General features: G+C 46.3%; 1 protein-coding gene across 1 annotated transcript; it reads right to left on the bottom strand.

The window, feature by feature from the left end:
• Positions 1-12,123: 12,123 nt before the first annotated feature.
• On the bottom strand, positions 12,124-16,014 carry Cse1 (chromosome segregation 1). The gene has a single exon (XM_050189954.3). It carries the CDS (start codon positions 15,299-15,301, stop codon positions 12,389-12,391), a length of 2,913 nt encoding a protein of 970 aa, XP_050045911.2. The 5' UTR covers positions 15,302-16,014; the 3' UTR covers positions 12,124-12,388.
• Positions 16,015-17,070: the final 1,056 nt, after the last annotated feature.

Here is a 17,070-nt window from a genome sequence, read left to right as displayed (position 1 = left end):
ACGTCACTCGGAGAAAGAGTGGAACGGGGCGGCGTGAGGGGAACCAATCAACGAGCGGCGGTCTGCCGGAAGATCACGTCATCATTTTTGTTTGTACTTAGGGGACGGTATAGCAATTGAAGGATGTTGCTGGTTTGATAAAAAAACATTGGTTTGTATAGAACACTTGCAAATATATTTTCAGTAATAAATGTGAGCTTGCGGCGCAGACCGCTACTGGGAGTTGTAATTTTATTTGTGTTGTTTTCTTATTTAGTCGCTAGGTGGTGTGCCATACGTTATGCAAACAAGTTGCCTCGCTTTGTTTACGTTTTGGACTTGCCAGTTTGCGCGCCGAATCCGAAACTGGGTCCTCTTGTTTGAGCGAGGCCGCGCGATATACTCGTGTCATTTGTTGAAGAGCACCCCTACCTTGCGAAGGCGTCGTGTGTGGTGGGTCAACAGCTGACGGCGGCGCGCAAGGAGGAGCTCTGGCAGCCAGTGACTGCCTTGCTGAATGCTGAGGGCCCGGCAGTGAAAACTGCAGCCCAATGGCGCGGCGTGTGGAAGAAAGATGTGTATAACGCCCGCCGTGATGCAGCCGCCTTGCACGCCGAACGCAGGTAAGCACACTCGTTGACGGAGCTTTTGCGCACCATATTCTAACAAACGTGTTAATCACAGAGGAACCGGAGGAGGCAGCCTGCCCGGACCGCGAGGGCGCGTCCTCTCCCTAGTTGGAAGGGCGAGCGCCATCGGAGTCTGCCCGCCGTTCTTCGAGCCCGACGAAGAGGTGAACATCAGCGCATGGGTTTCAATAGGTCAACGCCAAGTCGACGCGCTGTCGCGATTTATGGCAACACACACGCTTTTAATTTTTCAACTTTGCCCCGTGCGGTCCGTTTATCGAACGCACTACCACATACCATTGCATGCCTATATAAACACACTGAATTTCGCAATCTGCTAAACGATCAATATGCCGTTTCAACCGTCTAAACACGTCATGTCTTTTGTAATTTTCTTGCATTTTTTCTACAAGTTAAAGAATTTCAGTGGTCCCAATTTCTTTACAATACTTACTACTGTATAACATGCAAAAATGTTTACAATGTTATTATGCTATTATGTTGTTGTTTACCATTTATTGTTATTGCTCTACATATTGTATTTGCTAATGTAATAATTTTCCATGTTCTGTGCGTACTCCTTTCATTATGCTGCAGTTTATTTCTTTCCCGATTCCATACTAATATGTTACCGTATTTCCCCATTTACACTATACCTTCTCGAAGGCCTGTAAGGTACATGTAAATAAATAAATAAATATTTACAATGTTTGCAGATGACTGTATAGTATATAGGGTCATCAACAGCGAATCTGACCAACAAGCACTACAACACGATTTGGATTTGATTGCCATATGGTGTGAAAAATGGAAAATGTCACTGAATGAGAAAAAGAGTGTCCACGTCACCTTTACCTGGAAGAGCTCATACGACAGCAATCGTAACACTATAAATAATGCTACTCTTGAACAAGTGTCAGAATATAAATACTTAGATGTATTTTTTTCTGCTGATCTAAGGTGGAACAGACACGTTACTCATGTTACGAACAAGGCTGTCGGAGCATTAGATTTTTTGAAACGTAACTTTAGTAGCTTGCCACAGAAACTTAGGGAGCAACTGTATTTCACACATGTGCGCAGTACACTGGAGTATGCGTGTGTTTGCTGGGATCCATATGCTACAGAACTTGTAGATAAACTAGAAAAAGTGCAGAACAGGGCAGTTCGGTTTGTCCTTGGCAATTATGACAGGATGCTTAGCATGACAGAAAGCAAAAAAGCATTAAATTGGCATCTTCTTGAACACCGTCGCCGAAATCTCAGATTAAAATTTCTTCATAACATATACCACTCTAATACGGGGATAGCCAGGTAATTGTATTTTCAGCCGCCCACATATGTTTCTAAAAGGCGAGATCACAAATTAAAAATATGAGATTCCTTTTGACCCTCTATTGCATGAATTATGAAAGTCATTTTTTCAGCTTTCGTTATTGATTGAATGAACAAACATGACTGTAGTAATAAAGATAAAGCTTTGTGCCAAATATGGCACACCATGAAGATGGCTGAGCGCTCTTGCTGCCATGGGCGGAAAACAAAGCTTCACGGATGGTGGCCTTTTAATGTGATGTGGGGAATGAAATGAAACAACGTTCTAAAACATACTATAGGTGTTCTGTGGACATACGTTCTTTATTCTATGGACATACTTTGTTGGTCCTGCTAGACTAGTTCTGTGAACAGCTTTATCGCTCGTGTTCGTCTTTGTTGGTTGTGTCGAAATTGTTCCTGGCCACGTGGTTTCTCATCCTCGTTTGACCCGCATGCCAAAACAGAAGATGGCTGATCCGCTTGCTGACCATCGGCAACGCACAACGTTGCCAGTGAAAAGAAAGTGCACGGCGAAGTGCTTTTAACCGATGAGGCGATCGTCGTGAACGTGCTTGCATCAGATAGCGACGGTGACGATAGCAGCAATGACGCGGTAGGGCAGACTGCCTCAATGTTGTCCTCACAGGAGGCCCTGCAGATGATTCAGTCCCTCTGGGGCTTCGTTTTTGCGAGGAACATTCCGCTGCGCTACGTGGAGCACCTAGAAGCCTTGCAGAGGGATGTCGGCGAACTTCGCGTAAAGCAAAGATGCTTGTGGCAATCTCGCCCCAGTGTTTCTTCTGGATTTCTCAAGCTGACAGGCTGCTGCGGGAACCTTGGTGGTGGTGGTGGTAACAACTTTATTGACAATCCGGCAAATTCGTGGCCGCCCCCGAGGAATTCCGGAGATCCTGTCTCCTCGCCGCCTCACGGGCTTGCTGGATGGTTCATAGTTGATTTTGAAGGTTTGAGCTGCGCAACACTGCCGTCCATCATGCCGCAGCTTCATCTAGGGAAACTGCATTTTTTCAGCATATAACCTCACATTCCCAGAGAATGTGTCTAAGCGATGCGTGAGCCCTACTGCATAGTTTGCAGTTATCATCTGAATAGATGTCTGGATATATCCTCCTGAGATGGACGGGGTTGGGGAAGGTCTTGGTTTGGAACTGCCTCCAGTCTACCGCTTGGGCCCTGTCGAGCTTGGGGTTAGGGGGTGGATAAACACGCCTGGAGTTTTGATAAAATTTTGTAATATCACAGTACCTGGTCATTCTGTCCCTCTCTGTCCATGCTTCCGTTAGGATCCTTAGTGAGGATCCTTCTTTGTGGGTGCAGAATGTGAGACCTCATGCTACGTGGTGGACCTCCTCGTTGAGGTTGGGTACGGGCGTGTCGGGAGACGTGTGAGCCGGGAACCATATAATGTGTCGTTCCTCCGTCTCCTCAGAGGTGACATAGTTCGCGTTGGCTTTGAGTATAGCCTCAGCCTTCGGCGAAATTCTGCCTTGTGCATAGTTTATGACCGCTGTCGGCGAGTCACTGAGTACGTCTCTGCAACTGGGGTTAACGATGGCTAGGGCTATCGCCCCCTCTTCCGCTACCTTGGGGTTTTTGCCACATATACTACAAGAACTGACCAATTGTTTGTCGGTAGTGTCAAACTGCCACTAGGAAAGCACGTCGATCCTCGTATTCTGCAGCGTCTACGAACAGCGCTTCATGTCCCTACCGAAGGCTTGTAATAAAGCCTTGGCTCTGCTCTCTCTTCGACCCTGATTGAATTCGGGGTTCATGTTCTTGGGTAGATTAGCCACCTGCAGCTTTACCCTGATCGCGCTTGGAATGGATGTCTTGTCGCCGTGCTGCTTTTGATAACTTATCCCGAGTTCGTCCAGAATGCTCCTGCCTGTTCGTGTCTTCGCTAGTCTCTCGAGTTGTGAGATTTGGTGTGCCTCAATTAACTCTTCAAGCGTGTTAGAAGTTCCGTGCTTGTGCTGTCTGGAACGCCCAGTGCCATCTTGTGTGTTCTTCTAATGAGGGTGTTCAGTTTGGCATATTCGGCTGCGTACCAGTTGTGGTAGGCGGCCACGTAGGTAATGTGGCTAATAACAAAGGAATGTTTGAGTCTGACGACACTGGCTTCCCTCATACCCTGGTGTCTGTTGGTGATTCTTCTGATGAGACTCATTGTGTTCGTGATCTTGGTCTCCAAATGCCTGACCGTTTCTCCGTTGGTGCCGTTCGATGCTATGATGCGTCCGAGCACCTTAATCTGCTTCACCCTGGGTATTTCTTGTCCGTCTTTGGTGCGTATGCAAATTTATTCGTATGCAGCATGCTGGATGTAAGCCTTGGGGGACCTTCCCCTAAGCGTCAGGCGGTAGAGGAGGAATTCTGATTTTTCTGGTGAGCAGACGAGACCGGTTCCGACGAGGTACTCTTCTACCACCTCGACGGCGGTCTGTAACCGCTGTTCAATTTCTCTGTTGCTTCCCTCGCACACCCAGATCGTAATGTCGTCCGCGTATATTGTGTGATGCACTCCCTCGATGGCGTTGAGGCGCTCGAGGAGGCCGATCATAATGAGATTAAAGAGTATCGGCGAGATGACCGAGCCTTGCGGGGTGCCTACGCTGCTCATGTTCCTGTCTTCAGATGCGAGTTTGCCCAGTGTTAAGGAGACTTTCCTGTTTGTGAGGAAATCCTGAAAATAGCTGTATGCTCGGTTTCCTAGATTGAGTGTGGCAACGCTGCGTAGTATGGCTGCGTGAGCCGCGTTGTCGAAGGCTTTCTTGGAGTCTAATCCTAGAATGGCCCCGGTACCTCTCATCTTGTTCTCGAGTATCTGGTGTTTGATTTTCAGCATTGCATCCTGCGGGTAGAGATGAGCTTGAAACCCGAGCATGGTGTCCGGATACGCTTCGACGTCATCCAAGTGTGCGTTGATACGGGTGACGAAGGCGTGCTCCATCAACTTGCCAACGCGCGACGTAAGAGACATCGGTCGAAGGTTGCCGAGATCAGGGGTTTTTTCTGGTTTGGGAATGAGCACCATTTTTGCTCTTTTCCACTGGTCGGTGATGCATCCTTGGGTCCAGCAATCGCCAATGTACTTGGTCAGTTTGGAGATAGTCTCGTTGTCCAAGTTACGAAGGGTATTATTAGTTACGCCGTCCGGTCGGGGTTAACTTACTGTTGAGCTTTTGCAAAGCGGCCCAGATTTCTGCCTCGCCAAAGTCTCTGTCCAGAGAGAAGTTGGAACCTTCTTGCATCTTTTAAAAGGCCCCTTTTGGGGCCACCAAAGGGATGCCTCCGCGGTGTTCGCATATCGCTTGCCAGTTGTTATAGCAGTGCCGAAAGCCACGGCTTGTTAGACGCAATCGGAGCGCTCACTGTAGTTGTTATAGCAGTGCCGAAAGCCACGGCTTGTTAGACGCGATCAGAGCACCCAGGAAGCAGTTAAACAAGTGAACATAATGAACAGATGGATGGAGAAAAGTGGTGGGGCCCTCCCCATGCAACCCAGTTATAACAATTATCGGTTATAACGATGAAATTTTCATGGCACTTGAATATTGTTATAATTGGCTTCGACTGTACTCGTTACCACACAAATCACAAACACACAATAGAGAGGCCACTGCACTAATCTACCAAGCACAAGCACTTGCACTCCCCAATAATGCTATCCAGCACCACATTGAGAATGACGTGGCAAGCTGGTGTGTCAAGTATGTGGCAGATTACCCTTGCGCTCCGTAGTCACTAGGAATGCCTAAATTTTTTAGTTTGCTTTTAATTAGCTCAGACATCCCACCTTCCCTACCCTACACTTAGGAGAGCTGGACCGCTCCATCGGAAGACTTGCACTACAGGTGGTCCACGTTAAACGTATCAGTAAATCCAGGCAAGTGGATTTACTGCCAAAACAAGGGAGTCAGTTGGAACCCAACAGGAACTCTAAGAGTCGTTTAAGAAGTTGCTCTCCTTGATGCATTGAAAGACTCCCTAAGAGATGTGAATTCTGTGTGATCATTGTCTTAGACGCCAGTCAAAGAAGCTTTGTCATGTCACTGTTTTCGCAGCTGTGTTGTCATGCCAGCCACTTTGTCATTGCCACATTGTTAGCTGCTTTATTAAAGTCTATTTCTTTTCTACATGCCATGACTGAACCATAGTATGACAAATGAACAAACAATTTCTTAGCTTATAACTGATGCTCAAAGTGTGACATTTGGCACATTAGCCAGAGGGCGAATGCCAGCGTCATTAATGATGACATGAACTGCAATCCACTGAGCAAGCGTGAGCACCGAGTTGCTGACAAATTCAGCACTCCCACAGGAGGGTGCATCTCCGTTCTATCCAATTGACTTGCCCGCAAAGTCAATGTGAAGCTAGTTTTCCAAGCTCATGTGTCATTCAGTGCAAGTCAATTGGCAGCATGTATAACTGGAACAAGATGACAGGATGTTTCCCTGGACTGCTGTGAAAGATTCCACCACAAGGAATGGTAAAAGGGGTATGTGAATGTTGAGAAAGCAGAACAAGCCTACCACAGAGGCTGTTAATTGACGTTGTCAAATGTTCATGATGCCAACCCATTCAACCAGTCAAGAAGTGGCTTCTTGCATGTGACATTGACCTCGCCTGTGTCATCACTGGAACAATGTTTGTTGTACTCTCTTCCTCCTTTCCACAATCATCTCAGGGGAAGCGTGTGTGCTTTGCACTGACCTTCTTCTTGGAGATGCAGTTGTTCGACACCTACAGACCACCAGACTGGCTGATTATGACATCACGTGTTTCGCAGAAAGTGGTCTAGGGTAGATGGATGGTATTTAAGGAGACATCCTGCATGCTAGCAGGTGGGCTCCGACATCATGTAGTGTGCACGCAGAACAATATAATGTGTACTGTGCTTGCTAATCCTGCAAGTGAGTACCCCGTAACCTATATGTTTAACCCTTTCAGGAACTATGTGCACAATTGTGCAGGTGAAGATAGTGCATCAAAGTCAATTGCACTGATTAAAAATTGATATTTAAAATGTTTTGCAAACATGTTAAAATACTTCTGATTGGATCTGTGGTTCAAGTTTGAATAATAAGTGTAAAGTGTTTTAGTAAAATGAGTTAAATGGTAGATGGCTGGATGTCTGCCCTTGCAGTGCGAGTTTGCCTTCATGTAGCAGGTTCACTTTTTTCATTGTTTTGTTGTCAGAATGTTTTACATCAGGCATATATTTCAAGTGTCTGGATAGCAAAACAAGAACAAGGTGAAAGAGGATTATCTTGTTTTTGTTTTGCTCGTCTTGAATTTCCATCTCCTGCGTTCCCCCTGTTTTCCCCAAGTGTCTGGATAGGCACTTTCCAAGTATGCTGGGCATGAAATAGACAATGTTCTCGTATCTTGACGTTCCTGTAAATACTTCATGCAAGGAGTTTACATTCTGTAAACATGACAAAACTCATTGAAGATTTGAACATTCCTTAATTGTTGTGCAGCTGTACGGTTTTCACGATTCTGAATGTACAAGAAATGTAATGAAGCACTTTCGTTCGGGTGCATTGGCATTGATTTGTATGGGCCACTACCCCTCACATCTGCCGGTAACCGCTAGGCCATCGCAGCTGTTGACCACATCACATGATACGTCGAAACTGCCGCTTTCCCAACGGCTACAGTGCATGATGTTACCTCCTTCCTGCTTCATACTGCATCATGATCCACCACAAGAGTTGCTCAGCGATCATGGATGTGTCTTCTTGTTGGAAGTCATTGAAGCCATCCTTAAAGAGTGCCACGTTGTGCACCGCACAACTACTGCTTACCATTTGCAGACCAATGGCCTCACAGAACGCTTTAACTGTATGCTTGGCGACATGCTCGCTATGTACGTAACCTCCGCCGACACAAATTGGGATGCTATTCTGCCCTTCGTAACCTATGCCTACAATACCGCCACTCAGGGCACCACTGGCTTTTCACCCTTTTTCTTATTGTACAGCCGGCACCCATTGCACACTATCGACACAATCCTTCTGTAAAAGCCAGATGCATCTGCCACAGCCAGACTTGCCAAAGAGTGTCGCGATCTCGTGCGGGTCTTTACTTCAAATGGCCAAGAGTGTCAGAACAGCATTTGCGGTGACACCACTTCTACGCCCACATTCCTCCTCAGAATGCTTATGTGGCTCTCGGTTCCTTCCACTGCACCTGGGCTCTCATCAAAACTACTGCCAAAGTATGAAGGCCCCTACTACATCGTCAGACACACATCTCTGGTCAATTACGTGATTGAGCCCATTGAACAGTCTTCCGACATGCGCCATCATGGACGAGACATTGTCAGTGTCGACCGCCTCAAGACCTACTATGACCTACTCATAGTGACAAGCGGTTAGGTCGCCGCATGGCTCCCTTTTCGTTCCTGGAAGTAACTGCAGAGAAGGGTTTGAATGATATAATGGGTTGCCCTCTCCAGCACTTCCTAGTGGGTCGTCCTCTCCAGCGCTTTTGCTTGTGAATGCCAACTAACGGTCAGTCCCAAATGCCTTTGCAAAGCTAAATTTTTAATAAACACGATGATGTATCTATGTATGTATGTATGTATGTATGTACATACGTACGTATGTATAGTTTCTCACTATAACACCTAGAGGGAGATCTGGCACCACCGTCTGTGGGAGTTTCCTAAGGGGCACTGTGCCGTCATGGGAATGATGGTATATATGTCTGTGAGGCTTGTGTTGCAAGAGGCTTCGCCTAAAACATGGATATGGCTACACAAATAATGCTTTCGTAAAGTAAAATCTTCATAAAATATTTCCATTCATGCATATGACATCTTCCAGTGAAGTACCTGTACATACCTGAAGTGAAGTACATACCTACAATGCATAACCAAGCGAAGAAAAGCAAGAACAGATGACAAACTTTTCCAAAGCAAGCGCAAATCTTGTCGTTTGTCCTCCAACTTCAGCGGCCCGCTGGTACTTCTTAAGTTTCATATAATTGAACATGCAATAACAAGTTCTCATAGTTAAACAAAACATGTTTTTTGTGTAATAATAAAGCTAAAACAGCTTTTTATGTGCTGTTTTAGTAGAAAATGAATAATTGTGACAGATAGAACGGTGCTTGACAGGCCCGCCTTCAAGTTGTCCTGGCTCTCTGAGAACGATGCCAATCCGAAGTCACAATATACCAGCATTCCCATGCATACCACAGCGCAGCAGCGCCAGATTTCCCTCTACGTAATATAGTGAGAAACTCTATGTATGTATGTAAGTATGTATGTGTGTATGTATGGTTGCCGGCAGCAAAGGAGGGAATGCTGAGGCACACCAATGTAGTTCCGGTGTACCAGAACAGGTACACAAGAACAGGTTTGTAGTCTCTTCGTCTAAAAATTCTTCCGAGATGCAAAATGACTATCAGGCTTTGCTCTGAAGACTGAATGAAAGCGAAGTCAACGTAATTGCATCAGAATTGCATCAACTAATTTACCCGCTACCAATGTGAATAAACTGTTCAGTCCTTTCAACTACATGTCCTCGTTACTTCTTAGCAAGAGAGCAACTGTCATAATGAAGGCACGGGTGACGGTGTGCACAGTAAAAACAGTTGCACCCTCTGGGGTGTATATTTGCCACACAACAATAATCGTCATCTGTCTTGTACGCATTTCCTTTCTTTGACACTGCGGGCCCGGTACTTCCAAGTCACGAACAGCATGCGCGTTATCAGCATGACAGAGCATTCTCAATAGGAAAGTAACGAGCGCAGCGCTTTCAAGAAAGGAAATGCGGGCAAGACAGATGACGATTACTGTTGTGTGGCAAATATACACCCCAAAGGGTGCAACCATTTTTAGAGTGTGGGCCCTCTTCGTTTCTGTGCGACGCACTGGTAGTGTTGACGAGCTACCCTAAGAGGGATGCTCTGGGTGATGCCTAACTTCCAGACCACGAAATCCAGTCTCAACAACAGTAGAATCTAATAAGTTGCTGATGGCCAAATTTAAGTCACTGAGTGCTTAGTGCTTTATCCTTATCGAAATACTATTCACATGCTGCCACATGGTGAATTTTAATGGTATTAAAAGCATTAGAGATGGCTCTCTCTGGGTAACAAATGCAGATCTCAAAGGCCATGCTTTTGCTGGCTGCATGCAGTGGAAGTGATTGTGAGTGCCAGAGACACATCATAGATGTCAGGTTTTGCATACCACCTATTGGGGGCGAGCTCCACTACTGGTAAAGCTGGCGCCACCGTCAGCGTGACGTGACATGAGGGATCACGTGGACACGGCAGGTACGCCGGCTTCTTCAGAAGCGCCAAAGGGAGCTGAATACGAAAGTTTAAAGTCCCACCTGCGCTGGCAATTCTGATTAAGTGGCGAGGCTTTCCCGCCTTGGGTGTCTACTTGACAACATTTGAAAACACTATAATAGGTAGCGACTGCCTTTGGAGACATGCAGCATGGTAGGCTATAGTGCGAGGTGCTGCAGTGCCGGACGTATACGCAACGGAGCCCGGTGTCAGCCTTATTCGCACGTAGCCGAAGGACAAGCTGCGAGAAACTTGGCTCGCGAGACTTAGAACTGGCAAACAACCATTGGCTACAACTCTGGTATGCAGCAAGCACAGATGCGAGGATGATTTCTGCGATGGCACCGAGTCTGCAATGTTCGGTGAGTAGTAGCAAACGCGCACTGAGACGCTCGCCCATGCCCGTTGCCCGGCTAATGTCATGATGGTTTAGTCTATGACTATGTTGATGCTAGATACTGGCAAGGTCACTGGAATGGAAAGGGAGCGGTAAGAAGCACATTAAAGAAAGACGTGGCATATGGTCATGTTTGTGTTATGAATTAACGCAATGGATTACGAAAAAGAAGCAGCGGGAAATCGCGTGCTGAGAAGACCGATAACATGCATACAGTGCGACGCAACTTGAGAAATAATATTAAAACGTCCAAGAATTTATAAAAAAAAAAAAAAAAGATTGAATTGTCACGTCAGCACATCACAGTCGCCGTAGGTGTCTGGTCGCTATAACGAAATTATTTTTGGACAGTCCTGATAGCGTCCACGCAACAATGGTTGCTTGTGTGCTGTCAAATGCTCATTCTGCGGCCTAAAGCTCACAGCACGGTGCGAAAACGCGCACGCAGCGAAAGTGAAACATTGTACGTGGACATGCATGCAGACGCGCAGTCGGTTGCTGCGAACCCGTGCGATCGTTATGCTGGCTATTTGGTTATACAGACACTATAAGAACATATTTTGCATAGTTTGCTCTCAGCGTTTTGCCTACCTTTCACACAACAAGCCGGTTCGGGAGACTCCATTGTGGCGACCACGCGCAGTGGCGCGCACTGTACGTTTCGGTAAAGAGATGCCTGTCAGCACCAATTTCTAAAGAGTTGGTGCACCAGCAAATGCATTCTTATTACCGATGTTCGTTTATAAGCATGTTTAGGTGACTGAACTAATATGCAACCATTGAAAGAAGTAATTTTTTTCACACACTGGAAGCCACTAAGCTGAAATTTTCATTTAGACATCCTCAAAGGACACATGCAATCAGCATTATTCTACACACACAAGCATGCACAGGCAAAAAAGCAATATCTGTTTAAAATATGCACTCATACTTTTTTATGCAATTGTTAGCATTTCTAAACAGTTTATTTTACAAACTTAAATATGAAACTTGCCATAAGCATTGTCCTCATGGCATTTAATGGCGCCAAATATGCAGTTGCGGCACTGGCTTCAAGAATGAGAGGATTGGGTAACTGTTGTGCAGAAAAAAAATTTTCTTGCTGCACACTTTCTTTCAATAGCATTAGTTCTTTTGCCCGGAGCATAGCCATTTATAGGCACTTCTCGCTACACTCATTTGCTGGCCTGCAGCAGTCACAAAATGGGAGACAACTCAGAGATACCTCACATCGCCTGCAGGTCTAAGTGTTTTGCTTTTAGTCTACCACAAAACTGGTTAATTTACGTGTGGCCAGACACATATCTTTCTGCTATGGGCTACATTACTTGGAAGACCGCATTGTTCTCTGCATTCTGTCATCAAATTCTCATTTTCATTAATGAAAACTTATAATTTTCATAAGTAGATTTTGCAATGTGGCCTGTTTTTCATTTACCAATTAAGCACAAACTAAACAAAAATGTTTGGACACTTTCTATTTCATAAAGAAACAAAAAAGATGTAAGGTTCGTACATTATTAACAACAGTCCAGCCCAATGAAGTACATGGTGTTACGTACATTCACAAGTGGAAATTGGGCTTCAAATATTTTGCATCAGGGCTGTGAGCACTTTGGCAAACTCTGCTAAGCTGCAGTCAGTGCTAAGCAGGTCACATTCCAGTTGACATAGCTAGCCTTCAATTCTTGTACAGAAGCCACACACATAAAAGGAAGGCCAATGCTCACAGGAGCTGCACATTGGCCATCTGAAAGTAGCGCTGCAGAAAGTTGTTGGCTGCTGGCTGCAGTGAAGTGTTGATGAGAGGTGCCAAGCGGCCAGGACAGGCAGCTGAAAGTTTCTGCAGGCTCTGCACAAGATGCAACCGTGCATCAGGGATACTTCCCTTGAATGGGTCATGCTCCTTCTTGCCTGCAAAGATCAGTTGCGAGTAAGCTGTTTGGTATCCAGGAGTGTCCTCAATCTCAACAAAGTGTTCATCGTCTGGCACGCTGTCATCTTCAGGCAGTTCAAAGAGGTCAATCAGTGCCTGTAGCAGGGGGCCCCAAAACTGTGAGTATTCCCCATCAATGAGGGCAGGGGCCTCTGTAAGGAGCTTGGTGATGCCTACAGCACAAATTTTTCGTTCCAACTGGCCTGTGACTTTCTGGACGTCACTGATGACGAGCCTCTCAAGAACCATGCCAAACATCTTAGCTTGGATACTGTCCACAGTGGAGATGAGGGCAGGTGCGCCGTACCGGTACACATACAAACTAAAGAAGACAAGCAGTCCTCGCACAAATTTCGTCGTCTTAGAGCTTTGCAGACGCTGGAAGAGCAACAGGAAAATTTGCTTTATGTACTGGCCCACGGCATCTGAGCTCATGTGCTCAAGGATGCTCTGCACAATGTAGAATCCTTCATGATCATTGGTCTTGGATGCAATAAGCTTCTGGAAGACGCCCAGTACTCCCATCAGACGATCAGCAGCCAGAATTTGTGCAGCACCCCGCTCAATGAATGCCTGCAGCAAACGAACCAGTGGGTGGATGTTTCCTGGCCGTTCCCAAAGCACTGGAGCAAGCAAGCAGGGAAATAGTGCCATGTATGGGTCAGGCACAGGTGAACTGTGGCATTCCAGCATGAGAGAGAGCAGCTGAAAAACATAAGGGACAAATTCCTGCACATCTTGCTGAAGAATATCCTGGAACACAGGAAACAGGCTGCTTTCAAAGCCTGTCACTGCCAATGGGTCTTTTCCACAGGCAATCCTTATGGACAAGCTGAGTGTCTCAAAGAGGAAGTGGTTGAAATGGGGTTTTGAGGGATTCTTGCTAGCCTGCACGAGTTTGGCCGTAAGCATTGGAAGCAGCTGACTGAGGTAAGGCAACACACTCTCCTGCAGAAGGGAGAATGTGCGCATCACTGCTTTCATTATGTATTCATTCTCAGCAGAGCCTGGATGAGCAAAAGACTGGAAAAGGTTTTTCAATAGCTGTTCCGAGATATGCCCTATGTCAGCGGCAACAATCACGGCCTTCCCATGCGGGTCTTTCATGGTGAAGAACTTGTCAACAGCACTAGCAGCATAAGTGTGAACCACATAACTCGGTGCAAGAAACAAGCGGACCACATGGGGCAGACTCTGAAGAATCATATGCTTAGGCAGCTGGTTCCGGAACACCATTAGGTACTTGATTGCATCAGCTTTCAGTACTGGAAACTCAGTCAGGTTCTCATTGTGAAGGTCAGGGGCAATAAATTCCTGGTAGAAGTCAACCACATTGACAAGTGAGCTGGTCTGTGTGGTACCCAGTTTTGCAGTTTGTGCCTTGACAGCCATTGAGGTGACAAGGTAGATAGCAACATCTTTGTTCTTCCAGTTTCGTGCTGGTTCTTTAGCAAAAAGTTGCAGCATGGCTGTAATATACTGGGAGAATGTCTCAGTGATCTTCTGTTCGAAGTGCTTTGACAGTGCACGAACTAAGTCGCAGGCAGCCCGCCGCCGCGTGTCGATGTCAGACCCTTCAATGTCCTTGCGGACGTACTCTTCTGGATTATCTTCAAACAACTCTTCATCACTTGTGCGGAACTCCATGTTTGGTATGATAACTTTCTCGCAAATTGAGCCGAGAACATTAGCATCTTCAAATAGCTGCTTGTAGTGGGGCCTCTCTGCAACAGCTGAAAGAAAGTGGATGGCATTGCTAACGAGAATGTCATACTTGGCCTGCGGTCCGGTTGTCGTCAGAAGGTGCCAAACGGCGGTCACAAAGCCAGGCAAATACGTCTGGAACTCTTCGTCATATTTCTGGGCATAGAGACCAACATTGTCACAGATCTGGGACTTCAGCTGTTCCAGCAGTCCTGCCTCTTCATCTTCATCAGTCTGCAGCACCTTATTGTCAGCAGTCAGCAAAGTGAGGAAATGTGACATCCAGATGTTCATGTTGTCCTCAAATATCTCTGGCAGGTCTTGATAGTTAAGGCTGTAGAATACTTTCGCTATGAGCACCAAAGAACTAAATATGACCTTGAGCGCAGTCGGGTTGTTGGCATGAGTCTTGGCCAGCTCCATGGTAGCCACGAACAGGTCTGTAAACGGTTTTGCAAAGTTGTCCAAGACGTGCTTGATTTCGGTCCATAACTCCTGCGACTTGAACTCGTAGCGGTAGCGCTTGAAGAGAGAATGCGCAGTTCGCAGCACCCCATTAATGATGTGGAATTCGCCGCTCTGGAAATGGGTAATCATTTCGGGCAGCAGGTTCGGCCAACGAGCTGGGAAGTCTTCACGGCCGATGATGCTGACGGCGTCGCTGAGCTGTTTCTGCAGCTGCTCAGGGCTGCGCAGCATAAGGCCCACGATCATCTCTTTGACGGCACTGCGGTCGCTAGGGTGCACTCGGTCAGCGCCGTCTTCGGGAACCGCCCAGTGACGCTTCACATAATTCTTGAACGCAATCGCACCGGCCACACGAATCACCATGTCGATGTCAGCTTTGTCCACGAGGTGCAGCAACAAAACAGGGTAATTTTGGTTCACCTCTATCGTCTCAAGAAATTTCTCCGCATTACGACGAGTCGTCACGTCCACCTGAAGCGTTTGCTGGAGGTATGAGGCGAGCGTGCTCAAATTGTTGTCGGTTATTTCCATTTTGTATCAAGTGGTAGGCATTCACTTGCCGGCAAACCTCGCTTTAAATGACGGATTTGAACTCTCGCCCTCAGTTGCATCCCAAAAATACGTTACCCTCGTTCCCTCGTGCAGTTTTTATATTTGACGCAAGAGGACAGCACGCTACATCGCCCTCTTTATTTTGGCAAATGTTCTGGCGTAATTTTTGCGTGCTTGCTTATTCGAGCTCGTCAGTAAGCAGCTGCAGCGGGCCCACATTCTCAAACATTCGTTAAAGTTTGTTACAATTTATGGAATTTCATACATTTAATATTGTCGTTAGGACAAGGACAACTTTCAGAAAGTGTTGCTGCCGCTCCTTTGATTCTAAAACCTTTCTCTGTGCTAAAAAAAAAAAAAATCATGGGTTATTGAGAAATTAGCGCTCCTCGGTTATGGCGTTACTGAGCAGGCATTGAAAAAAATATATATAGGCCGTGTATAGGTTTTTTTGATGCATGCTAATGCCTGCATATCTGATCACGGCCGGTCTCGAGGGGTGCGCGCGCTTCTCTTCTTACGGCCTTCGCAATGGGGTCTGTTTCCGCCTCCCACCGCACCGCGGTGGGGTCGCCACTGCCCCACTGCTCCGCCGCGGCGACCGCCGTTCACGCGGAAAGAGAACGCGCGCCCGATCCAAGTCCGTCCCGCGTGAGTGGTAACCGTCAGGTCCTGATATTTCACCCCTATGCATTATGCAAAGACCGCGCAATCAGCCTCTTCGATTTGACAGCTAAGAGTTATAAACAACAGAATAACTACCGCGCGCCATCGCGTGCTCTTCTTCAGTATGACCGCATGGTCGCATATGAGCCTTTGGTACACTCACGTCAACACTTTCTGCCCGTTAAATTTGGAGAGAAACAAATCTCTCAGCCTCTCCAGTTTGCCTACTGACGGGTTTTAACCAGTGTGTAGAATTATAAGCGACCTGAAGCGTTTATAGGACAGATTCCTAAGAATTCCGAAGCGTATAATATATAGCTCCTGAAATCTCAAGCGCTGCCGTTTTTGTTTTGCACGAAAGCGGATTTAGCATGAATTCATGACGCTGGACGGATTCAGAGAAACGAAAACTAATTTATTCACAGTTAAATTCAAGGTGTCCAATGCGGTGCGCTCAGATCCATAACTTCAATATGTTTTACGTTCAGAACATATCAGTTGGCTGAAACACTCTACATATCTATAGCATCGCTACTGACGCACATCTATTGCAGATTCAGTCGGTTTAGTACATGAGTGATCAACAACTTCCCATCAAAGAAAATGGCATGAACAACGCTGTGGAAGTGAGAAGAGCGCCAAACAAAAAGAAGAAAAGTTCACAGCCTGAAAAGCTTCCTGGATGGTTTATGCACATAATTAGCCGGCTTCTCGTTCCTGTCGGTGACTTTCTTGGTGTAGTTAACAAGAAGTATTCTGAGAAATTTTTCAGATATCAAAGAAGCAGACCTCATGGCATGGCTGTTGTCGGTTCCTTCTGAACAACTGAGCAAAGGCGAGTTTTCAAGCTGTGGCTGAATGAGCATTTGAAGTATTTCCAGAACATTTGTGCGTGGCAGGTGCAAGACAACTTTTTCAAAGAAATATATACGACCTTGTCCAAGAGGGCAACAAACTCTGGTTTTGGGTAGTGCAGTCCACTGGAATCTTGTCCTTGCAGAAGAGTGTAGAGAGGACCAGTCCTCTCGCTAGTTTGAAGAAGGATATTGCAAGCGTCACATCCGAAGTCACTGATCAACTTG

This window comes from Dermacentor andersoni, chromosome 2, assembly GCF_023375885.2.
Source record: "Dermacentor andersoni chromosome 2, qqDerAnde1_hic_scaffold, whole genome shotgun sequence".
Lineage (NCBI taxonomy): Eukaryota > Metazoa > Arthropoda > Arachnida > Ixodida > Ixodidae > Dermacentor > Dermacentor andersoni.
Note: the sequence above shows the minus strand (reverse complement) of the source record. Positions and strands in the feature narration are given on the sequence as shown.